Source organism: Emydura macquarii, unplaced genomic scaffold, assembly GCF_026122565.2.
Source record: "Emydura macquarii macquarii isolate MOO-44397 ecotype Brisbane River unplaced genomic scaffold, CSIRO-AGI_Emac_v2 contig_3477, whole genome shotgun sequence".
In the NCBI taxonomy this organism is placed as follows: Eukaryota; Metazoa; Chordata; order Testudines; family Chelidae; genus Emydura; species Emydura macquarii.
The window spans coordinates 9,716,666-9,742,670 of NW_027133614.1; the positions used below are offsets into that span (position 1 = coordinate 9,716,666).

The following is a 26,005-nucleotide window of genomic DNA, read 5'->3' on the forward strand; positions in this document are numbered from 1 at the left end:
AAACAGGAACAAACAGGGACGATTTAACAGCAGTAACAGATGATAAATATGGGCTGATGCTTAGTTTATTATGAACGGCATTTTGGACTAAATCAAAGTTCTGTCACTTGAACAGATCACTGAATGAATGATTGAACGTACATTGTGCTTTTTAATCTGACTCACTGGAAATGTATCTGATGAAACTATCAATATATCTTGCATTAAATCATCATAATTTTAATAACACAGAAGTGAAATGAAGTACAGACTGTAGTACAGACAAACTGGTGCAGGGAGAAATGGTGTTCAACGCACTAGTAACGTTCAAGTTTCTTGTATTTGCTCCTGGCTGTAATCATCACTTCAAGTTTATCAAAAGCTATTGTTCCTATTTCAGACAGACATTATTTGTATAAATATGTGTGTTTAGCTCCCTGCTAAGTAATGTCATTATATCATCACATCCCATCCCTCTTCTCTTAAAAAACCAAATGTAGTTCAAGTCATTTTAGCAAAGAAGTTTCTCGTTAGAGATGTGTTTCCCTATAATGAAGCAACAGTGACACACAGAAAAATGTTTAATAATAAGATGTTCATTTCATAGCTACCTCTCCTTTACTGAAGATGCTGCTTCCTAGTTAGATAATAGGAAAGGGTTGGGGTTTTTGTCTGTTCTTACTTCTTCTACCATTATTTCGCTTTGAAGAGTTCAGCAGAGTAGGAAAGGATGACATGTCCTCCGTTTTGTAAAAGCATGACTGGTTTTTCTCATGTCAGCAACAATAGTGCCTATGTTCTTCCCCAAAGGATGATTTTGATGGATGATACTACTGATACTGAGCTGAGAAGAATCAGCTACAAATACTGTAGTAGTACAACTGACAAGCTCAAGTACGATTGGAAAGTAAAAAGAATCTGGAGAGCCAGTGACAGTCCAAATGGAGAGACTGTAGACATCTTTCATGGCACCGAACGTTTGTGAGATTTATTTTATTTGCTGTGTTGTTTTTTTTAAAACAGAATGGGAACCCTCATGCTCCCAAGCAAAATTTCTCACTTCAGAGTGCAATAGAAATAGCCTATTTTAAAAGTTTACACAGTGACTTGCATTTTGTGAATATTTGTATGTTTTTGCAAAGAGGTGGAGTTAGAGATATGCAGAATGAATTGGTTGTGCTGTAGAATCAGGTAGATTGTGTCCTAGAAAGAGCAGTTGGGTAGACAAAACAGAACCTAACATATTGCATTTTACTTTAAAGCCAAACTCCCCTGGAGCTGTCTTTGATCCATTGGTCAGGATATTCAGCCATCAGTGATGAGACTGATATTAACTTAAAAGCACGTCTTTTTTTGGGAAGAGTATGCTGATCAGTGGAACCAGAGTCAGAGGTCCAATGTTTGTTGGTGGGACTGTTACTGATGGGACACCAGTGAAATAGGGAACATGGGCAGTTAGGCTGGAAGCAGTTCTGCTACATGGACAGAGCAGTACACAGGATATAATAAAATTTCACTTTGTCAGCATAGCCTGCATCCAGTTTCATTCTTTGTGAATGAAATGTGGTGGCAGCGTCAGAGCTGTGAGCGATCTGCAGTGAAGCAGCTGGCAGCGCGTGCTCCAGAACTCTGTCTGAAGCCCCCTGGAGCCCTGGATTTTGCAGATACAAACCTAGCCCAGTAATGGACCTGGTGAAAGGAGGCGTTCCTAGCTGTATGCAGACCTGGTCATGCAGTAGGACAACTGTAGCAGGAAAATAAAACTGTTAGGTCCTTTACTGGGGAGCAAGGCAGACAGGTCTGCAGTGCTCTGAAACTCACCACTTCCTTATTCCTCACAGCCATACTAGGAACCCTAAAGAACTACTGCTCCCCAAAGCAGAATGAAAATGTGCAGTGAACCAGATTTTTCACTACAGACCAATCCAAAGGATAGACCTCTATATCACCTCTTATGCACACTAGCTGCTACATGCTGTGACGTTGGCAGGCCCGGTTGCCAGCTCATAGCCAGGTCCCCATGTCTCAAATGGACACTAACAAGTATGTAGGTGGAATCAGTCTGGATCATTTGTGGGTTTATGTTAACACCATAGGTATTAGAATTATACAAAAATGTTTAGTATTTAGACTATCAAACGCTCGTCAGTTGCTGCATGCAGTAATCTTACTTGCAATATCTTTGTTTTGTATTGTAATGTAATATTTGAGGGGTTGTATTGTGAACCTCTGTGACTGTATGAATTGCCATGCAGGAGAGTGACATTAATTAGTGTGAAGAGCTGCTCTTCCACAGTAATTGTTACACCCCTCCTGAAATCACATCCTCCTGAAAATCACATCCATAATCTCATGAATAGGCTTTAACACAACAGACTGACTACTAGGAAAATGGAAGTATCCTTTCATCAAAGTTTTGGTGAAGTTTTATTTCCAACTTTGTTATAATTTGTTTGGAACTTGTTCAGAATTCTTCTGAACACGTCTAATAACCCAGGTGTTTCATTCATGTAAAAAGATTCTCCCACCTGTGGGAGCAAAGAACAATAGGGAGACACACTATTTTAGTGAGGTATTCATACAGCAGTAATGCCTGAGTGCTTTACACAGAAATAAAAGAATTGTTTGGTTTCAAAGCGATCCTCTATTGCCTAATATCTTGTGGCAGGAGGTTACTTTGTGGTGCTTATTAGCTTTCAGTTTATTGGATTCTTTCATTATTGCTGTATAAAAGCTATTGACTAGGACTCAGTTCTGCAAGGTGCTCAGCAGCCTCAGCTCTCATCACCTCTGAGAGTTGCTCAGCACTTTGCAGGATTAAACTTTTGATGTGCCTAAAGCTACTGGTTTGGACTAAAAAAAAAATAAAAGAAGGGAAAAAATTGTTAAAATGAAGTGTCACAACGCCCTTAATTATAGATCCACAATAGCACCTCTAAAACAGTACCAAAACAGATGTGGTAAATGGAACAAATAAAGTAAAATAAAGTAAAGCTCGAAGATTTAAATAAACCTGGGAGTACTGCATTGAAGTCTTACTACAGCAACCATTAGCCGCCATTACTCTTTCTAGTATAAAACCCTGCTTGTAAAAGTCTACACCTGAGCAACAGAAAATACAGGGAACGTCTATTATACTAGTCATTCGCTATCAGAATTCCCTCAACAATAGCTGGAATCATGTGACCAGACCTTTCAAACTTGGAAGACACCGAAATCCATATTTAGACATTTCAATAGATCGCCTATTTTTTCAAAGGTTCTGAGCTCCCACAGTTCTCACTGCTGTCAATTTGTTTAGCAGCTTTGAAAATCAGGCTACTGATTTCAGGTACTGTCTTTTATTTATTCATTTGAATTTATAAAACAAGAGGCACATTCTGCGTACCACTGAGAAACTTTACTGGAGTTCTGTGGTTTTTTTAAGTAACCATAACTAATCAGATATCATAGAACATTAAATAAAGTTCTTCACTCCCCCCATAGATTACTCCCGGTCCTGCTCCAACACACACACACAATATTTGCTTCTTCAGCAGCCCTTTTGAAGATGACATGCCTTGCACTGTGCCCTGAAGATTAAGAACAGATTTGGGCTATTTTAGCCAATTTCTTGGCACCCCACTAGAAAATTTTAACAGAATGCATGCATTCATACATAACTTGGAAATTGATATGTGGGTTTCTAAGCCATTTTTGAAACTTTCTTCCAATTGTGTCTGTATATATGCTACAGACTGCAGTAGGCTCCTGTAATACTGAGACTCCCTAAGAGTTACCTAAGGAATGAGTTTCAGTTTTTAACCTTAATTTCTTTTCTTTCCGATATATATATGTATATATATATATATGTATACTTATTAACAAACCCTTTCCTATATATAGTTAAGAAGCGTATATATAGTAAAGAAGAGAAATGAAGGTTGAATGCAGAAAGTACCTCTTTAGAGCAACCCTCAGGGAATCTCAATATTACAGGCACCTACTGCAGTCTATAATGGGAACCTGAATCCAGCTTTAAATATCCATTGTATTTCTTTTTCTGTAAGTTTAACATCTTCTGTGTTCTGATAGGTGGAAAATGATTGATTATTTTGGCATTAAGGCATAATTCTACAGACTCCTAGGGCAGTAACTTCTTCTATCAGAATTAAAACACTATGACGTATGTTAATCAAAAAATTGACATTTGTGGAATCAGAATTTTGAGGATGACATGATAGTGTGGCAAAAATCACTGCAATAAGCACCTCTGCTTGTTCTTTCCCAGTGTTTGCTAGTAGCTAGCTCTCCACAAAGCTAGTTACAAATAACATACATTCATTATGAATTTTAGTAATTAGAATGTTAAGAGCCAACCTTTAGAATGCATGAACAGTCAATGTTATAGTATGCAAGCCTCATCTTCCACTTCACTAACCTCACCCCTTCTCATGTTATGTCTGATTTAAGGCCTTGTTTCTATAGGGACCACCACCCAGACACCAACTGAAGTCAATGGGACACCATTCAGCTCTCTTTCCAGGTACAGATTTAGACTTCTGGACATAGACCACCTTTTATTCATCTGCTGCTAAATGAAAAGAATAAATTACTATCAAGTGGCATGATTGCTTGAAACAGTACAGTAAGCTACCCTTGTGATATTATATTACATTCCCTCTTTCATTAAAAGTATATTTAGTAGAGTAAATAAACTAATGTATGACTTCTGTATCCATGTATTGCACTACCAGCATCTTAATTTATTACTAAGTGATTAGGGTTTTCAAACCAAGAAATAGGTATATTAAAGCAGGCAAACCTCAGATGTTGTAAGTTTTTGGGATTCAGTTCTATAAATTCCAATAGGAATATCTCCTGTAGAAGAACAAAGTTTCTGATATAGTCTGGCATACGTCCTAATCCATAGATCATCTTCTGTGATTTTCATCTAGAAAAATAACAACAGAAAGGAAGGTTCTAATTCTATAATGTTTTGCTATAATGTTTTGCCTGTGCATTTTGAAAGGAAGCCTCACTCACACATAGTTTTAAAATTATTTGGAAATTATTTTACTTGCTGCCTAATATCCAGAGTTAGGTCTCAGAGTAAAAGAAAAATAAAATGGCTGCCAGCATTAATAAGGGGTCATGGAGAAACTGAGGAGAATTTGAGTTGAGAAGAGGTATGTGGTACTAAGAGAACTGTATCTATTTTACTTGTTCCACCAACCTGAAAAATCAAAGTAGCACTATTGAACATGAATGTTGTGTGAAATTAATTTGAAAAATCATCCACATCTTTCATGACTACTACAGTAGTCTTATTTAAAAAGGTGAGGACATTTGAGATACAAGCAATGTGAATCCAATTTAAGACACTATAAGTCACCTTGCATCTTCTTATAATGGTTTAACAGCTGGTGGGGAAAAATAATATTAAATATTTCATATAATAGATTCAGAGGGGTAGCTGTGTTAGTCTGTATACAGCAAAAACAATGAGATTCCTGTAGCACCTTAAAGACTAACAAATTTCTGCAGGCATAAGCTTTCCTGGGCTGCAACCCACTCCTGAGAACCACTTCTGACGAAATGGGTTGCCGCCCATGAAAGCTTATCCTCGCAGAAATTTGTTAGTCTTTAAGGTGCTACAGGACTCTCAAATAATAGATGTAACTTTTTAAACAAAATTCTTAATGCACTGTTAGGCCTGGGAAAGGGAGGGGGAAATGCCTTTCATTTCCTAGTGCCCAGTCTTGCCAACCCTTTCTTACATGACTAATCCTGTGGAAATCAGTGGGGACCATTCATGTAAAGATGAGACTGCAGAACTGGCGCCCTGAAGACCTGATCCAAAGCTCAGTGGAAAGATTCCTGTTGACATCAATGGTCTTTGGATCGCACCCTTATCTTCTGAAATAGGACTATCACACTGTCAGCATTGCACTTATTGAGCAATATCGCTGCTCCCTATAGTAGGCTCAGAATTTTCAGATTTGCTTCAGCTTATTCATGTTGTGAAGCATCTTTCACATTTGAGGCTACCAGACTGAATATAATACATTATGTATATGGCACCGTTGCCAATGAATGCAGTTTCCCTTTTCCTTTTAAGAGTATCAAATCCCTTTGTACAAAACTTTCATTGTTGGTTTAGACAACAGCACTTGTCCTAGGTAGCTGCTTTGTCACTTATGAATAATTGATTCAAGAATACTGAAGTATGTAATAACAACAAAGCCTCTAACTTCTTAGGAGTGGGAAATACAGTATGTAAAACTCGATCAACTTATGCCTTCTATCTTTATCTGATATTCAGGGCTTAATTCTGCCCTGATTTTACCACAGTACAAACTAATTTGAAGTGAGTGGGGTTGCACAGGATAAAGCCCTAGCCAAATGTAACCATTACAAAGCTAATAACTTTCATGAAATAAGCATTTTCATGTTCTTTAAATTCAGTTTATTTAAGGGTTTCTGTTTCTCAGTACAACAGAGTATTATAGACAACCTACAGAGTTTTTCCAAAATCTTTATTTAAATTCCAAACACTGGCATAATGTCTGCATTTTTTTTTCTCTGATTTTTTTTTTCTTTACATGGCTTTTAAAGTTTGTTTTGTTTTGCAAGTAAGCAAAAGTGGTGAAGTTTTCCACCTATTTTTCCCAACTCCTGTTCTGAAGATAAAGAAAATAATGGCCTTGCATGGACTCTGGTGATAGAAACCACAGTATGAAAAGAGCAATGGTATTTTTTGGAGGGTACAGTATCTTCTGTGGCACCATTTAATCATTTTTTTAAACTTACAGAACAAAGAAACCCAGATCCTGGTGTGGTATCTAGTCCCAGCAGTAATCTTGTGATAGAGATCATATAATCCTTCACAAATGACTGCAAGATTAAAGAGAGAGGGAGAGAGAAAATAAAACATTTCAGGGTGCAGATGAGCAGGTGATTACAAGTTCAGTAGCACCATGTGTGAATTCTAAACTAAAATATATGTATTCACAACAGATAATTATTTCCTTGAGAAAAAAATGTTATTAAGGATGCTTTAATGTAGCAGAGAAAGGTATAACAAGAACCAATGGCTAGAATTTAAAACCAGACAAACTCAAACTAGAAACGGGGCATTTTTTAAAACTAGTTTGTTGAAACAAGGGAAGTGGCTGATTCTCTGTCTCTTGATATTGTCATATCAAAAGAGGAGGTTTTCCTGAGAGAAATGATTTGTCATGCAAACTACAAGGCTCAGTGCAGAGGTAAATGAGTGAAATTCTGTGGCCTGTGTTATACAGGCGGTCAAACTAGATGATCTAGTGGTCCCTTCTAATTTTAGAAATCTATGAATCTAAGCTACCCCTTCTCCCCTTAGGCTGGGCTACAGGAAGGATAGAGGGCTATCCATGCTCTCCTTCAGTTGTAACAAGTCTGTCCTTTGCCATTCACCCACTTGTGCATTGGGAGGCGGAGCTGAGGGCAAAGTGTCAGTCCTCTTTCCTCATGATGTATTGGGTTTCAGTATCTGTCTGTATGTTCTTTGTTTGGGTCAAGACAGAAGCAATATATTCTCGGTCATTGTTGCTGTCTTGGGCTAGCCTTTGCAGCAGGTTAATCTTAGGGCTTGTCTACCCTGAGAAGATGTACTAGTTAACTTAAGGTGTGTTTTTAAAATTAATTTAGCTAAGCTGGTGCAAAAGGCTGTGTGGATGTTCTTATTTTGGTTTAAACCAGGTGTATTTTGGCTTAGCTGAAATCTTTTAGGAATCAGTTTTAACTGAACTGGAATATTCTTAAACCCTCCCCCCACAAAAAAAAGGGGCTCTACTTGATTTGGGATAGGGACCTAGACTTAGTCTCCCACATCTCACATGAGTCCTCTCACAGCTAGAGTGTTGCTTTCATCCCCCTGGAAACCCCATTCTGGAATTCAGAAACCTTCCCATAGATATTTTCATCAGCACTGATACGTTTCCAGGAAAAGCTTTGGTTTGGACAAAGGGGTTTTTTCCAATCAAAAATGTTCTGTCAAAAATTCCCAGCCAGCTCTATTGATTATAAATAGTCTCACTCCATCCAGTAATGGCATTCTGTATACAGAAAGGATTGTGGCTGATCATGTATAACAGCAAATATAAAATACTGAAAGTGGCAAGAGTTGTTAATAATAAACCTGTTTCCATAAAAGAATGTCCTTGTTCACCTATCACTTGTAAAATAATACCATTTCAGAGTTTATATTCCGGGGCAGGGTTAGAATATGCCCTGTGAGTAACTACATTTATTTCTAAAATGTACAGCAATTAATGAATAGCGCTAAATGTTGATTTTTTGTTTGTTTGTTTTTCGCAGCTATCTATACATCCGCCTACCTCCTGTTGTATTGAAAAAGTTTGACAGATATACTCAGCCTCAAGAAGTTGCTCTACAGACTATATATTTGCTTTTGGAAAGCTTTCTTTTGACACTAGGTTTGAGATTAGAGAAAATATTGAATGTGCAAGCAAACTAATTTCTGAAAAACTGAGCATTTGGGGCCTGATCATCATCAACTTGATTTTACTTAGACCACTCCGTTAGAGACAGACTCTGCTACCCCAACTCGCACTGCGTGGACATGTGGAGTAAGGCACTATTTGGTGTAAGTAAGTGTGGCACAGTCCAGTATTGTGGGCTCGTTACAGCAAACACATGTGAGTGACATCACTCATATGAATTGTCCTGTTGGTTTCAATGGGATTAATCAGATGAGTAAAGTCAGTCATTTGCAGAAGTGGGATCTGTCTTTGTAAAGGCAAGACCTGGCAACTATAACTGATAAATGGCATAACCCAGATGATTGCATGTATACAGTGTGCATTATAAATGTGCCTTGTACTCGCCTCGGCTGTGAAGAGCTCCATATGCAATCTTCTAAAGAGTAGGACCATTTGCATAGTGGGTTAGTGAGTGAACGGGCACTAACATGAAGAGCATGCTACATGACCTCTTGGCTCTGTAGCTCCTGTCATGGAGGATGATGAAATACTGTTTTTTTCATTAAAAAAAAAATTGGATGGGAACATTTCTGAGTGTTGTAATGTGCCGTTTTATGTTCCTCTTCTGACTAGTTTTCTGGTGCATGCAAAGTGCAGGGCCAGCCAAAATTTAACCCAGTATTTGCCCCAGTCCTACAACTGGCTCAATGTTGGTGGAATCCTGTACTTTCACAGTGCCCCACTGTATGAAGCCCTCATTGCAGAATCATCTATCTAATCTCATGACAGTTACAGGCCTAAAATAATGCCTTTAAAATGTTAATATTTCACTAAAAAAAAAAGCAATTATATAACTATAATACTTACTGTACAGAAAATAAAGATATTCCTTACACTACTTTAAAAGTAACTTTTCAGTTTGTAATGCTTTATTATATGCTGGCTGATGTTTTAAGTATAAGCTTATTATTGCTTTAATATATGAAAAACAAAGTGGCTCATTTAACAATTAAATATATTTTTTTAAAATCTATGCCGTGATGAAGTGTATGTGCGTTAGAGAACAGTAGATGCTGTCATGTACGGTACCTGGTACAGCAGTGTGTCCAACATACTGATGCTGAAAACCCTTCCAGCAGCAAAAGGCAGTCGAAACATAAATGCCAGATTAGAACCCTTCTCTCGTTCTTTCTGTTCAAAGGTTAAAAATAAATCAATTAAAATAATTTCAGAGGCTCCTTTTTTCTTTTAAAAAACCACAGTATATAATGGCACATCCATGCTTCCTCAGAACAAACTGCAGCTAAAAATAAAATTTCATTTCCATGGATTGTCATTCATTTGTGTTTACAGATGGAACCAGAAACACTGTAAATACTAAACACGGGCATGAAAATCAATTATTAAAGGCCCGATTGTTAGATATGTTGCTTAGCTCTCATTCTGCTAGTACAGACCCCTGCACCTGGGTGGAGTCCCGGAGGTTCAGGTTAGCAGATCTGCTTGTCTGAGCAGGCCCCTTGTGAGTGATTCCCTCTTTGGGACAGAGGAAAAGTAGGGGGCTGCTCATACTGGGCCTGATCCAAAGCCCATTGAAGTCAGTCAGAGTCCTTCTGTTGCCATCAATGGGTTTTAGATTAGGCCCATTGTATCTTTTGAGGAGGCACCAATTGCACCTATTGCAAGTTCCCTTCTCTGATGTCTGAGGCCTCTACAGGGAGCTACTAAGGAGAAAATAATAAGGGAGGGTTCTACTACAGAGTTTGGGAGGTTGCTGAACAGGGAACGAAGAGGAGGTGGAAGCTTGATTGGGCCAGAGGCCTCTTGCTTTGATATCTTTGCGGAAGGGAAACAGCAAAAGCACAGGAACAATAGTGATGTCTTCCCCCTCCCCCTTTCTTTACAGATAAACTATATTAGGTCCTGCTGCTGCTGCTTGTTCCTCTAGTTATCTGAGTGGAGAGCTAACATATTTGAGGCATTTTTGCCTATTTAAAGAAACCAATGACAAACAAAATGCAGGCTTTCAATCCAAAAGGTGTCATGAAGAGTAGCTCAGGGCAGTAAAGATATTTCACAAATTTTAAAATTAAAGAGATATATTTGTATGCAGAATGGCTGTCTGCTGGAACCAATGCATCATTTATATATGTTCATGCTGAATTTCATCATGCTGTCACACCTGCTGGTTTTCATTGTTTGACATTTTCGTTCTGAATAAATGTTGATTTCCATGGATTTGTATGAGCAATATCCAAAAAGTGTCACGAATATTCTTTTCAGATTAACATGTATAGCAAAATCATTTAAGATGTGACCTCAGTAGAATTTCTTTTAAAAACTAGGCTCTTATTGGATCTTTTGAGCTAAAGGAAAGCGACAACAGTTAAAATTAAACACTTAATTCTCTCTTTAAAATGAAGAAAATGCAGAGTTTTTAATGCCAAACTTGTTATTTCTATTAAATTTAAATTTGACTAGTAGCTATAGGGTTATTAAGCAATGAAGAGTGACAAAACAGATAAAAGCTTCACCTCCAAATGCAACTCATAATCCACTGTTTCCCTAAAATTATAGGATTGCAAACACGTTACCGTAGGACTAATATATCAGAGAGCCTGCCAGCTGACTAGTGTTCAAGTGTTCATCTGCTGTATGAATAATGAAACATCACGGTGACTGTAACTCTTTCTGTCCACCAAGATTTGTGACAAACAGATAATTTGATTGATCTTGTAATCACTTGTGCTTTTTTTTTATTATTATTATCCAGTTGCACTGAGATGTAACCGCAATTTGTGACTTGCTACTAATGAAACCACCAAAACAACTTAAATTATTGGTGGCCAGAGCCTTTCACATACAAACATCACATTGACTTCTACAGGAGTTCTGTCGCGAGTCCACATGCAGAGACTTGTGTGTACTAGATGCAAAATGCTTCCTGTGCCCACCCGTGTGAAGAAGTGCCAACCCTACACAAATGAGGTGGAGATTTGCACATCTCCTGTAGTGACATGCTGCTGGGACATTTGTACATCTCCTGTAGTGACATGCTGCTGGGACATTCTTCTTCTCTGTTTCCTTCGATGCATAAAGGGAAAGAGAATGAGCATGTCTGGGTGGTAAAGGGTGTAATGGGAAAGTGCTGTCCCCCCAGCAGTGTATTGCTGATCTGCAACTGTCAATTTTTAATTTTTTTATTTTTATAGATACCGCCCCAAACAACCTACAGTCAGTCTTCTTTAGAGTAGGCTAGACCAGGCTCCTTTGTCTTCAACTACTCCTGCTGGACTGACTTTCCACTCTACTTCTCCAGTGTTCTCCACAGTACACATATTTGCAAAGGCATCCCTGTACCGGCCCCCATTCCACTGTCAGAATTGTCTGTTGTGTCCATGTGGGCTCCATAGCAGCCACCCCAGCTAATTAATTCACTTGTGAATTTCCCCCATTATCACCCCCTGAAGAACTTTTTCCTCTCAGATAAGAGTCAGTAACTCCCATCTCTGCTGACCCCACATGACAAGGGCCAACAGTTTATCCATCAATGACAGTGTTATCAGGCTCTATGCACAGTTTATATGCACATTCATGCATGTCTATGTGGAAGTTGGTCAAAGGGAAAGGAACTCGCAGATAAAACTCTGCACCCTCCTCTCCCACATGGGTTCCTACTCTCCTTGTCCTTATGTATAGTTGGTCAGAACATTACGCCTTAAAATAATATCTGTGGCATTACATGGAATTATATAGTGGTTGAAAACATAAGAGTTTTATAGAAATTACTCTATATTCCCACTTATTCTAATAGAAAGAATTCCTTCTACATGTGTTAACCATCGCATGAAAATTTCTCTATTAAAATCTACAACATGATTTTAAAAAAATCTATAAAAGACTTCTTTTCATGGAAGGTAGCAAATGCCCTCGAGCAAAGAAAGAATGGGTACTAAAATACATTACACAACCTGCTGTTCATTCCTATTTTTAAAAAGCATAATTATTAGAAACACAGCAGCTATGCCAGTAGCTGAAGAAAACCATTGGAAGTTCACAGGGAGAGTGGTGCCCAGGTATAAATGTTTTTAAGGAAGAATTTGCAGAAGCACTCTGTGGTATATGCGTCATCCTAGTTTTGAAATGATTAATATGGGTCTGGGAGGCCAATTACATTAGCTGGTTGCACCTGGAGGGTAGACCTGGCTTAATTAAAGATGAAGCCCAGCTGGGGAAGGAGCAGGGACTATAAAGAAGCCATGTATAGCTTAGAAGGGGGGAATTGCAGGGAGAAAGTTTGAATGTACTTTCTTGGGGGGCACTGGATGATTCAGGGAGGAAGCCTAGAGGGAGATTTGGCTATGGAATTATTTACTAAGTTTGTTAGGATATTAGGAGTAACAGCGCTATGAGGATAGAGAATCTTCTGGCAATGAGCCCTAATAATGGGATTGGATTTGGTATTATAGGGAAAGACCCCCTGGAAGTTGTTCAATAGAACAACAGAAAGGAATGAAAGGCCAAACCTCAGGAGAGCAGAAATGGATTTATATTTGTACCATTAGCTTGAGATTTTGTTCAGCAAAGTCCAGAGGGGAGCCTTGGCACTGAAAAAAGAGAGAAGCTTGCTGATCAGCTATGGTAGGAAGAAGTCTGGCGAGATGGCAGCAAAGAGTCTGATGGTGCAACCTGTGATTACTGGATATGGGGTCCCTGAACTAGAACCCAGTATAGTTGAAGGGCCTGGAAGGTGATGTGAGGCCCCTGAGATGGGAATAAAGAGGCTGAAAGAGAAGTATGAGGCTCAGAGGGCCCAGATTTGGACACAAATAGTTTTTGTAAGGACATTGGACTGTTGGACTTTGTTACCCCCAAAAGAGGTGGGACTAAAGTGTGACCTCACAGGAGCACTCAGTCACAAGAAGAGAATGTATTGCAAAACAAGATCAACCATTGATGGGGGTCATTAGAGAGAAAATAAGCCTGCTACATTGTACTCGACCAGGAGGAAGGATTCCAACAGTGAGTCAATTTTTCTACATGCTCTCTGTTGGTCGCATTACACTCACTGAAATCTGTGGAAGGATGCATGTCACTTTTGAGCACTTTTTGAAATGCCAGTAATATGCTTTATTGCTATTTAGTAATAGGCTTGAACTAAAAACACATCTTGGATGCCTCCAGGTTTGTGGGAAATTTGAATCTAGCCTTTGTGGCTCAGGCTCACTTCTAATACTTTTTTTTTAAAAATATATTGTAAATCTGTGAATTGAGTCTCGGGGTAAAAAGAGAACTAGAACTAAATAGAGTTTTAGAGGAAAATTCCAACACAGGAAAAAAAGACAGTGACACAATTTCTCATACATAAAATACTTTTGATGTGGCTTGTTTTTGGCCAGGATTGTAAACATTTATTGTGTGAGCCTAAGCATTACTAAAATTCCTCTGCAGGAACATCTTTATCTGCCCCTTTTGTGGTTTATTCATGATAATCATTTATTTTTAGGTACTTCATCTTTTAACACTACAAAAGCATTTTTAGTAGCTGCACATTTCTGATTAAATAGATGGGGCCTCATCCTGCAAATTGACATGAGCAGTCCTTCTCATGTTCATAAGTGGTATCATTGAGGTAAATTAGACTAATCATAGGAATAAGTGCTACTCATGTAATTGTTTTGAAGATCAGGCCCAAAGATGTGATTACTGTGCCTCTATCCCTCATTTCTATAGTAGAATATAGTTGAAGAGACTTTTTCATTTTTATGAAATAAATCAATTGTTTTTCATTTACTACTTGGATATAGATTTCTAATCTTCATGAAATTAAATTATATAAACTACATAAAGCTTTTTAAACTCATGCCATATATATAGAATGGGCTTTGGATTCAATGGCCTAGCAGCCAACAGATCGAAGGTATTACATGTATTCTTCCATTTGTTCAGTATAATTTGTAAAGTATTGTTTTGGTGGCAGAAAGGTGGAGTGGGAGGGAAGATATGCCATGTTTAGGGAACACTTTTTGGTGGATGCTTAGAATTTTGAAAAAAGCGAGGAGGGAAACTTTTTTTATAACTGTTCAGCTTATTTGAAAACAGGAACATGTATCGGTGTGGGTTTTTTCTTTATTTTAAATCCTTCCTATTTCATCTCTCCTCTGCCTCTTGTTATGGGCTTGCTTTCCTTTTCTCTTGCTTAAGAGCATTTTATTGCACACAAATCTAACTCAGGCATATCTTGTGTAGGTTATATTTTATATTCAGGCTTTCCAGAGAATTCTGCAGCTGTAGAAGCCAGAAAGACATCAGAGTGCCACCAGCAGTTGTTTCACAAGAAGTGTGGTTCCCAACAGCATTTCCAATGACACTTTTGGAATTACATCCTGGGGAAGGGTACACATATAAATATTTATGGAAAAAGCATTACTCCTCTAGAGGCATGAGAAAAGATTTTGGGATGAGCACAGCCTGTATAACTACAAATATGCAGAGATCAGTAAATTGCATGTTGAAATGCAGCATTCCTAATGGAGAGAGAAGTTTAATGCACCTTCAGTTGTCTCCACATAAACATGTCTCCTGTCAGTGGCTCACTGCTCCACACCAGGAAGTTCTGAATCTTTGTTAAAATAAACTGACAACTAATGATGTGATCCTAAGAGGTTCTGAACACCTACAACTTTCAGAAGTTTATAAGATGAGAAACAATTCATCACTGTGTTCTCTCACTCTGGAAATACTTCATCAGTACTTTCTCTTTACAATATTTTACATTGTGGGCTAAAAAGCTAGGAAGCTTCCCTCACAGCGGGTTGTGCCAATCAGCTTTCCAGTACATAGTATCCGTCAGCAATGCTTCCCTCAGAGAAAGTCACAGCATTTATTCTTTGGCATTTCATTTCTCAGGTTTTTTGTTTGTTTCTCCTGTGTTCTTGCCCCTCATGATGTGTATTTGGACCAAATTCCTTCCATTTCTTTCTCTGTCATGACATTAACCTTTTAAGTGTTACTTGGGATGGTGCTAAAGGTGCCCTGACCACTGTGTCAGTGGGTATATTTGTGCTGTAGGGAAGGTGTAATTTCCAGTCCTGCACTTGATCTGGCTGAGCTGGTGTGCTAAAAATAGAAGTGTCGCCATGGCAGTGGGAGGGACTAGCTGCCCAGAGGAAAATCCCATCCAAGATTCTAGGTATGTACTCCAGTGGCTAGCTCCTGCTGCCACTTGTGCTGCCATGACTACCCTTCTATTTTTAGTATGCTACCTCTCTTAGAGCAGTGTGTCTAATCAAGCTTGAAATTATAGCTCCCATCTCCAACATAGAGAGATTTAGGGCTGCATCTGGATTTTGATGCATGCTCCCTTCTCGAATGTAAAAGTCTCAATCTGATCAGGACATTTATCCATCTAGCCTAGTATCTGACTCCGTCAGTGGCAAGTATTCCATGCTTCTCAGGAAGGTGCAAGAGCATGGAACGGGGCATGGCTATGGGGTTATACAAGAGTATATAGGATTAACAGGCTGACTGGAATCTTGAGAGGAACAGTCAAGTGCCCTTTGAGTTTTGACAGCCTTGGCAACTGCTCATGTTGCATTTGAGACAGATCCTGAACCCAGAAAGAGTATTCAGAATATATATTTGTATTTTACTGAACTCCTGGTATTAAAATCAGTTTAGCTTTCAAACCTTCATTATGGATACATAGCAACCTTTAGCATGGGAAAGGTGGGAAGGGAGAAATGGGAACCTTTTTCTGTGTAAAAACCACAGTGAAGGACAGCAACAAAGTTTATAACTTGTACTGAAATACAAAGCAATGAAGATAAAGAAGTATTAACAGATGAACTTGTCCACAGAGATAAGCTTAAAATATAGGAGCAGATCCTCCACTGATGAATATCATTTCAGCTCCATTGAAGCAGTGAATTGACACCAATGTCCAGATGCAGCTTTAACTGTATTTGGATATTTAACAACCCATATGTCACTATTGCAAAGTAACAGGTTAATGTTGTTTCAGATATAATTCTCTCTGTTTATAACTCAAACAGTAGTAAGAAAAAAATGGAGGAAAAGTACTTCATTCCAAATAAGGCTGAAAAAGCACATCTTTATAAAAGTCAGGTCAAACATACAGCACTCTCCCCTATAGAATTTTAGCCCTCACAACCAATTTGTTTGTTTTCTATTGATAAAAGAGAAAAGCGAAGTATTAGCTGGTTACAGATCTTATAAATTAAAAGAGAATATCTTTATTTTTAAATAGTGAGAGCTGGCTGCCTGATTTATAGGCAATGCAGGTTTTCCTTTAAGCAGTAAAAACTTCACTTAGTGGCTAAAGAATTTTGTAATCACCAGAAACTAGGATGTGAACCTCAATCAAATCTTTCCTACCTTTTGTTTCAATATTTGTCCTAGTAAGGATTCTATGAAATGGCCACTTTGTCTTCAAACAAGAAAAAGCAATCCAGATAAAACAGGGTTTGACTCTAGGCTTGTGGGTTAAATGTATTTCATCATCTGTTTTATTTTTTGCTGACCAAAATGCTCTTGCTTTGTCTGATTCCAATTATGATTGTGTGTGCGTAAAGCAAGGAAAGTTGCAGCTGCAACAGCAGATGGAGTTCTCCTGCGACTCAGATTTCTTACTTCTGCAGCGCATTAAGCCATGAAGTCAATTTTGCATGTGTGTGTTTATAGGCATTAGCTGAAGGCAACTACCCAGCTTTTTAAGTCTATCTGAAAATGGGGTGCTTAGCGCGGGAACAGCAATCAGCTGTGTTTGACCATACAAGATCACTTTCACTCAAGTTTTAATTGCATTTCATTTTGCAAAAGGGAGCTCTGAAAAGTCTAATGAACTACAGCACCACCTGTGAAATGCTCCATTGCTGATGTTAGAGTAAAATGAATGGGAAATAGCATCAACTGTATGCACCTTCAACCACATGCAAGAAAATGTTGTTTTTATGAGATCATTTATCTACTCATGTGTTATGCTGAACTAATTAGGACAGGAAGTTAATTAAATCACTGTTCTTCAGTTTCCAACGTTTATTCACAACTCTGTTTGCATGTGCATATAAGTTAACCAAATGTTTCAGCACAGTAGCCCTGAAATTCCAATATCTTTCAGCAACCTTCTTTTCAAAATATTCATGTGAGGCAGAAAAGACAGTGAGGTGCAATCTTGCCTCAGCTGACTTCAGCTGAGCCAGGTTTTTATCCCCACTGAACTACTGCAGAAGCACTTCAAATGTAAATCAAGAGTGGTAATGACTTTCCTAGTAAGTATCCCTTGTCACCAAGATATGCGTTAGAGTCATTGAGTACGCCCAGGGTTTTCTATAGGTTATATATAGCATCGAGGAACAAAACTGCTGGAAAGCACTCAGATGTATTCCCATATGTTGACAGATACTCCGTGCTCTAATATGGCATTATAGATATACTAATAGTGCATAATTCTAGCCAGTTTCACTTGCAGAAACCACTGGGAAAGTGTCAGTATGAAAGAATCCCAGCTGCAAACCTTCTTTATGGGTGAGGGAAGCACTCTAAGGAGGCAGCATAACGCAAACTGAAAGGAGAGAAATTGAACAAAATGGGGAACCAATGAATAAGCAAAGCCCATTAATCAAAGAGGAGCAACTAACAGGGACCCAAAGGAAAAGAAATGTAGAGTGGAGAAATAAATGGAGCTAGTCTTACCAATTAAACTGGTAGGATATGAAACTCTTTGAAATAAAAGAACCTCCAGCACTGAGTACCTGCATTGTGGCTCTCACTATAGCTGAAAATACCCATCTAGAATTTTTCATCTTGTTATCATACTGATGTATACATGACAAGATTTAATACTGAGCATCATCATTGAGTTGTCCTTCTGTCATAGCTCATGAGGGACCTGCCAAAACATTAGTTTTACTTCTATTATTATAGCACCTAAATGAGTGCTTGACTGTCCATTACCAGAAGAGCTTATGGTTTAATACTTGTTATGACACAATAAGTGAGGATGACAGACTGTCTTGACTCTTCTAATAGTTTTCTTATTCAATCTAAATAATCTTAGTTTTTGCAGTATCCCATCATGCATAAGGAGGTGACTGAAGTTTAGATGTGTGCAGATTGCATAAAAGAACTACTTGGGTCCTCTAAGTTAGTAGTGTTAATTTTTTTCTGTTTCCTTCAACATTAAGTGTATATTGCCAATATTTACAAAAAAAATAATTTGAATTCATAAATGCAAATTCTAACAACCAGAGGTTTAACTTTATAACTTATGCTGTATGATCAGGGAATAGAAATGATACCAGGTAACCTGTCCAATCAAAACATTCATACTTTGACTAAAATTAAGTTATGTCCCTTCAGGTGGGGGCTGTCTGTACAGCACCTGGCACAGTAGGGTCTTGGTCCATGACTGAGGCTCCTAGGTGCTACTAAAGTACAAATAGCTAATAATAATAATTTCTCAGCCATCTGCAGATTAAGATTATTCACAAAATAATTTCTGGAAATAATTCTTGAAGAGCAAATTTGAGCATCATAAACTGCTTAGACAACTGAACACAAGGAAGCTAAATTAGCCAAATAAACTAGTGAGTGTGAAATATTTGCTCAGCTCTACATAAGAATTGCTGTAGAAACAATACTTTCTATAGGACTCCACTCAGAAACTGGTCTGGCCATTGATCAAACGCTGTTTTGAGCAAATCAGAATTTTTTTTCTGAACAATCTCCTGTTCCTCATGCTCTCCAGACATGTGCCCTAAACAAAAATGGAGATAAATATTTAGCTGTCTCAAATAGTCCCCCTACATTTTTCCCCTGAGAGGCTGGCCCTAAGAAAAGGGCAACTGACTTTTTAACAAAAATTAAAGCAAACACAAAATACAGATACAAAGATTTTGCAATTTGACTATCAGAATATGGAATTATAGCCTCTTTAAATTGACTTGGAGGATAATACATTTTATTATCAGTATACTAGTACATATATATTTTAAGTGTTCCAAGTCACTTTAAATGTTTTCCACATTAATTGCCTAATAATCTCTTAGAATATTGGATGGTATTTTTTAAACAGGTACAGTTAATGTGATTCTGGTTCCTCGAACAATTTCAATGCCAGTCTATAATTTTAGATATATTTGGTTTAGTTTCTGTAAAGTTGATGAAACCAGTTGATTTAAGAATAAAGTTTGGCTTCTAAGGTAGACTTCAGAAAAAGGCTTTCTGGTGTGTCTATCCTTGCAACCAAAAAGCTGTTTCAAGCTCTTTTGACTAGCCTACTGCAAAACCAGTAAGGGATAAAAGAAGTTAATGTAATCTTTAACCCAATTATAAAAAGCAGATATCCTTACCTTTTCCAGTTTTGATAATGCAAGAGAGTAGCAGTCCTTGGCTCTGAACTGCATGAATCTCATATTGGCTGGGTGAGTTAGTTCTGTGATAATGCTTAGACTCGAAAACAACCTATATGTTAAAGAAATGTGACAGTTACACCGCCAATGATCATAATTCACTGTTGTAAGTTTTGCATTATGCTGTACTTTATCTGTACCTCCACACTTATAATTAAGTGCAAGATACTTCTGGCTTTTGGCATAAGAATAGTCGTAATTAATAGCAAGGAATGCTGAGAAAAGATTCTCCATATACTCAGGGGAAGCAAATGTATTTCTGAAAGTGGAGCTTGCAAAAATAAACACGTGCTGCAATTGCTAGAGCTTTTTAGCTGACATTTAATCGCTAATGTGATGCAAGTCTATATGAAGAGAGGAAACCCAAGAGACATTTTAAAGATGACAACACCTTCATTGGAAGTCCTTGTATGTAAACTACCACTATATTAAAAATTGCATTATGCTACATTGTTCACCCATGATTTTTCTGCTTACTTGTGTAAATGTCTGCAGACTAAACAAGCTGTCAATATACTTATTAATGTAAAGCTGAAATTAACACTTAAATTTCTGAGTAAATCAATGTTCCGGTAAAGTTTGACTTTGGGATATTTACATATCTAAAAGGCATGTAAACTGCTATTCTCTGAGTTAATGGATGGGACACTGGATTGGAGCCACATGGTGCCAGACAGCTCCAGGATAAAGGAAGAGAGTTTAGAGGTATAGGCTCCTCCCCCCCATGTGATCTAAAGCCCATTGGCCAGCCAATGAGAGATGAACCAGTTGGCTTTTGTTTCCCAGAATTACTTATTTAAACCCTGGCCTAGTGTTTCTCAAGCTTCTTGCCCATTATTAGCTGAACCCTTCCTCCCTCACTATAGTTGCATAGTAAAGGATGTTTCTTAAGGTTGCTGTGAGTCTGACTGCTTGCCTGTTTAAGGGACCAGGAAGGATTTTTTTTTCTTTTTAGGGCCAAATTTGCTGTGGTCTACTGAGTGTTTTGCCTTCCTCAGAGAACTGTGGAGACAGAGCCTAAATAGGTATAAAACTTAGGAATTGCAGGAAGTTAGCCTGTCACAACCAGCGGCCAGTGTCCAGTGCATATGAAATGCCAAAGGACCAGCAACCAGAAAAAGAGACCTGGGATTTGGTTGGTGGACCTGAAGTCTATAGGAAAACGGGAGACCTGAAGTCTTTGCAGACTGGGGTTGCTCTTTGGTACCCTCTGTCCCCTTTGCCGGGGGAAAGGTGAGAAGATTTGGCAGAGCAAGCTGAGTGCAAGAGGAAATCAGTGGAGACCTTACCTTGAGTTCTACAATAAGTGGCCTATTAACACCACATTTTATGCACCTAAATGCCTGGTATGGGAAGAGAGTGCCCCTCTCCAATGTTAAAATAAGTTTAAGTTGCAGCCTGCTGTTTAACATTTATCCCTGTGAAAAGTTTCAGAGGAGTAGCCGTGTTAGGCTGTATATAGCAAAAACATTGAAAGTCCTGTAGCACCTTAAAGACTAACACATTTCTGTGGGCATAAGCTTTCATGGGCTGCAACCCACTTTGTCAGAAGCATCATCAGGTGCATCTGACGAAGTGGGTTGCAGCCCACGAAAGCTTATGCCCGCAGAAATGTGTTAGTCTTTAAGGTGCTACAGGACTCTCGCTATTTATCCCTGTTTGTCTTCCTTCACTTGTGTGTTCTGATCACCGGAGAAGTAAATCATGTTACCACTAGTCCGAACACACATGCACCTTTTAATTTTTGAAATCTTAATCCTGTGCTGGATGCATCACATGGGTCTTTCCAAGTCACCTGCTACACATGTATTTTCAGTTGCATCTGGCTAAGTGGGAAAGTTATGGATGCACACTAAAGCCAGGTGCCAGAACTGGGGTGGGCAAGGGCATAGTCATGCCTCAAAATCTCAAAGTGCAACTTTTAAGGGTCTCCAAAATACTAACCTTTAATTTCTACTAAGTAGAAAATGTGGTTGATATCATCTTCGGTGGGCCTATAGATTATATACGTAATACTTAAGCCTGTGAGACAGACATTGAGGGTGGTTCTTGAATTCAACATTCTTTTAATTTCAGGATACATTTTAAGAGTAATTATTAATACTTTCCTTGTATCATTCTTATTCCCTCTGTCTCAATGGAGGAAACAGTTTCTAAATGTTCTGTTCCTGTGGCATGTAAAGATCTTATTATGCTAGTGCACACAAGCAAACTGTTATGAAAATTAATCTGGGGGGGGGGAGGGAATACATGCTTCAGAAAATGCATGTAAATTGTGTTCAAATCTAAAACTGCATTAGATGCTAGCTTCCATTACCAGTCCAAGAATTTTAACACAAAAACATCCAATGTAACCTGTTTAAGATTGGCAGTTTGTGAAAACGAAGTGCTCCATCAGAAGAGAAATTAGCTAAGAAATGATAAACACTCCCACTGAATGCTAAGGTCTAGGATCTGTTGAACCTTGTTCTGTTCACTTTTGCTGTGAAACAGAATCAGGTGCATGTGATGTCATTTTACAAAATTTCATAAATTAGACAGATATGGGACACTCTGCAAACACTATACATTGCATAAGGCCAAGATTTTTTGGAAGTGACTCATAACTTTAGTGCCGCCATGTTTTGGATGCCCAAATTGAGATCACGGAGGCCTAATTTTTCAGAAGTGAGATGCTCAGCCCTTATTGTAAATCAGACCTTATTTAGGTGTCCCAAATGGAGGCACCAAAATTCACTCATCACTTTTAAAAATGTCTTTTATTTCCATTTTATCCACTGTATATGCTTAAAGTCATGTGTTTTTTCCATGTTTTTATTTACAAGATTTTAAATGAGTGGGGACCTGGCTACCCCCCCAAAAAAAAACTTCTGTGGTAGGTTGGAAATTTGCAAAGGGATATGTTAAATCTAGTTAAATAAGTTTTAAACTTTTTGTTTTGTTTTTTCTTGCTGGGCAATGACCATACCAGCAGTCTTTAGTTTCTTAAACACTGATTTCTCATATCTCCTCTGATCTTTCCAAAATATTCATGTGTTCCAAAACAAACTTAGACTTAAACAGAAGTAATTTTTACCTAGACAGCCAAATGCTTAGAGAAATACTACTTGAGGATAATTCAGGTGTAGCTTTTAAAAAATCACCAATCCATTGCATCGCTATTATAGTCATTTGAATTGTGCATATCTGTCTTACTTGAAATTGCCCTCAAATTCAGTTAATTCCAATGGTAGTGATTCATTAATATTAAGTATTTCTCCACATGTGACTCAGTCATTGAAGGCCTTTCGGTTAAAAATTGCCTGGTGAGCCATGCTGAGAGGGAGAACTAGATCTTGGGTTGGGATGTAAAGAAGTGCTCTAATTTTACGTCACCAAATGAGTTCAGACTCTCAAGGTGATATGATCACCCAATAGCATAGCTAAAAGGCTAAGAACGACATTTGTTTCAGCCAGGATATTTAGCATCATGGAACCCTTATCTCTACTGCTCTCAGCCAGACTTTGGGTTCCACAAGTATCAATAAGAAGATATATGCGATGTTCCCATTTCAGATGAAGACGAAAACGCCCATCACAACTGCATTCCTTTCTCCTTACTTCATTCAGAACAATGGTAGTACAGGGTTTGTTCAGTGGTTCTGTGAATATATCAACTTCCACTACTGATAAAATATTTGAACTGCTCCCCTTTGATCTCAAATACTCATCTGGGTCCAATATCGACTGATTTAGTCAGTCTGTTGTTATCTATTTTCCTGTCTAGCATGTAGCCATTCCTGCACTTCCAGGGTTCCCTGACAGAGAAGGGCTTAGTTTCTTTATGTAACATAGGGCCATATTTTGTGTTTGTGTAACTGGGTCAGCTCTTAGGATTGAAGGCCTCTGAAGATCTTCCGCGTGTTCAGTATTATACACCAACTACACCTGAATCACTGCTCTTAGATTTTCCTGAACATTCTCTAAACCAAAGTTCAACTGAGTTCAATGTCACAGACCTTTAACTGTGTGGAATTTGCAACTGGGGTAGTCTGAGGCACATGTGTACGAACCCATTAATGGAAACCTATTGGTTATGGGTACTTCTAGAAGGAAAAGCCTAAAACTGCTCTCCTTATTGAGCCAAAACTATCAGGGTTCCTAGGTGGTACAGTAATAACACCAAAAATAATAACTAATAAACTTTAGTGGTGAGTAAGCACTGCCAAAATTTGGCTAAAATCCTGGTGTAACTGAGTTTCCTACAGAAATAAAGTAGGCTTATGGGTATAAGTGGTCAACCTTCAAAATGTTCTTCCATTTTTAAGGGGATTTTCTACTAATTTTCAGGATATTCTGTACTCTTAAAATGGGGAATCTCTCTGTTTTTAAATGTGATAGTTACAAATACTCATTTTAAAATGAGGGGGATGGAATACACTAGTAGATGGAAACCGCGTTATCTGAATTTGTGAATTTAACACCACATTTTTGCAATAAGATAACAGAACATGAAAATGTAACGGTGCATATTTCTTTCAGGAAATTTTTCCCTGCATATTGCCTTAGAGATTTACCTATTTTATGGCATTTAGCAGCTCCAAATTTCACATGTGAATGTTGAGCATGGTGATCATTTAGAGCAAAACGGGGTTGTCAGATCTGAGGAAAATCTAAAATTTGTTGGGCAATGAGAAGTTGTCTGCACTGTAGTTTCCTTTGTAATTCAGAAAGGACAGGACTTGGATACAGAAAACACACAGGGGATTTTTTATTCAGGATGCTGAGCATACATTGACTCTGTAGCTCACTGGCTCTTTGGCTCACATACTGAGACACACATGGTTTGAGCTGAGCAATGTTACCAAGCAGGGTTTGTCTCCAATAAACAATGGTGGAATAAATTGCTAACTAATTTAGCATATGCTATATAAATCACAACCACAATCATAAGACTTCACCTCTAAACTTTTTTCTTGTGTTAAATTGTGTAAAAAAATCAGTTAAAGCCAATTTGTTGATGCAATCCTTCCACCAACATGAGTGAAAGTTGTACAAATTGAAGCAACTGGAGAGATGTTTAATTTCCTAAAAAAAATCTCCTCTTTAAATCCTTGCTCCTTATTTCCACATTAATTCTGGACCATGCACTGTATAATTATCAAAGGATTTGCTGGTAGAGGATTTTCTTGTATTAGCTTCTTATATCAGGCAGGTATTTAAATGTGGGTATTAGCAATATAATACTTAGAACCAACAGTAAAGGGAGGATTAACACCTGATTTAATGACTGGATCTACATAACTGAATGTGAAAGCAAGTTATTGGATCCCTGGAAGAGCTGGATTTAGACCATCATCAGGTTATGCAAAGTGACTGTTCTTAGTTTCAAAACTAGCTCTGTGGACAGTAAGGCTGTGTATAAATTAAGTCTGCTCTCTAGTGGCATTAGAGGGGAAAGTACTGTGCAGCTATTACTTTGATAATGTTAAGGCAAGATTGTCTTTTGCCCCATATGCCCAAGCAGGGAGTAAAGGAGCATAAGGCACCCCCTTAAACCCATGCACAAGCTGCCCAAATTGTAGATCACAGCATAAGGAAGAGAATAGCCTCCAGGGACCCACTATTCCACATCCCATACCAATGGTTGAGGAGTCGGCAGGGATTGGCAGAGCTGAGGTGGTGTGGAAGTAGAAATATTTCTGCTAATGGGTTATATTAGTAGTGGATCTCTTTTCCTCTGAACCAAGGGGAGAGATATAATAGTCATAATTCCTTGCTTTGTCTGCAATTGACTTTGTGATTTAACAATCAGGCCCTTAAATCACATAGCAACATCTATGTGTAATGCTTTCTAGCTTCTCTGCTTAGCTAGGAGACTTTTTATCCCACCCTGGCAGACAAAGACATGGCCACAGTTATTCATGCCTTTGCCACCTCTCAGATGGATTATAGTAATGTGATATACCTGGGTAGGGAGACTTCAGCACTTAGAAAATTCCAACTGGTACAAAATGCTTCAGGGCATCTCCTCAGCAGCACAGGCTACCATCAGCACATGACACCTGTCCTCTGCTCACTACACTGGTTTCCCATAGACTTTCAAATTAAGTTCAAGGTCTCAGGAAATATCTTCAAAGCTCCCCATGGTCT

General features: G+C 38.3%; 1 protein-coding gene across 4 annotated transcripts in view; it reads right to left on the reverse strand.

Annotated features, from left to right (window-relative positions):
* Nucleotides 1-26,005, reverse strand: part of KCNT2 (potassium sodium-activated channel subfamily T member 2) — a 245,565-nt gene that overhangs the window by 16,799 nt on the left and 202,761 nt on the right. For all 4 annotated transcript variants that reach the window (XM_067535158.1, XM_067535157.1, XM_067535156.1 and 1 more), the window contains 4 exons: nt 19,814-19,925; nt 9,531-9,632; nt 6,772-6,855; nt 4,784-4,912 (listed from right to left, as the gene is read on the reverse strand). In XM_067535158.1, coding sequence (XP_067391259.1) covers nt 4,784-4,912; nt 6,772-6,855; nt 9,531-9,632; nt 19,814-19,925 — 427 coding nt within the window. The remainder of the gene's footprint in view (nt 1-4,783; nt 4,913-6,771; nt 6,856-9,530; nt 9,633-19,813; nt 19,926-26,005) is intronic.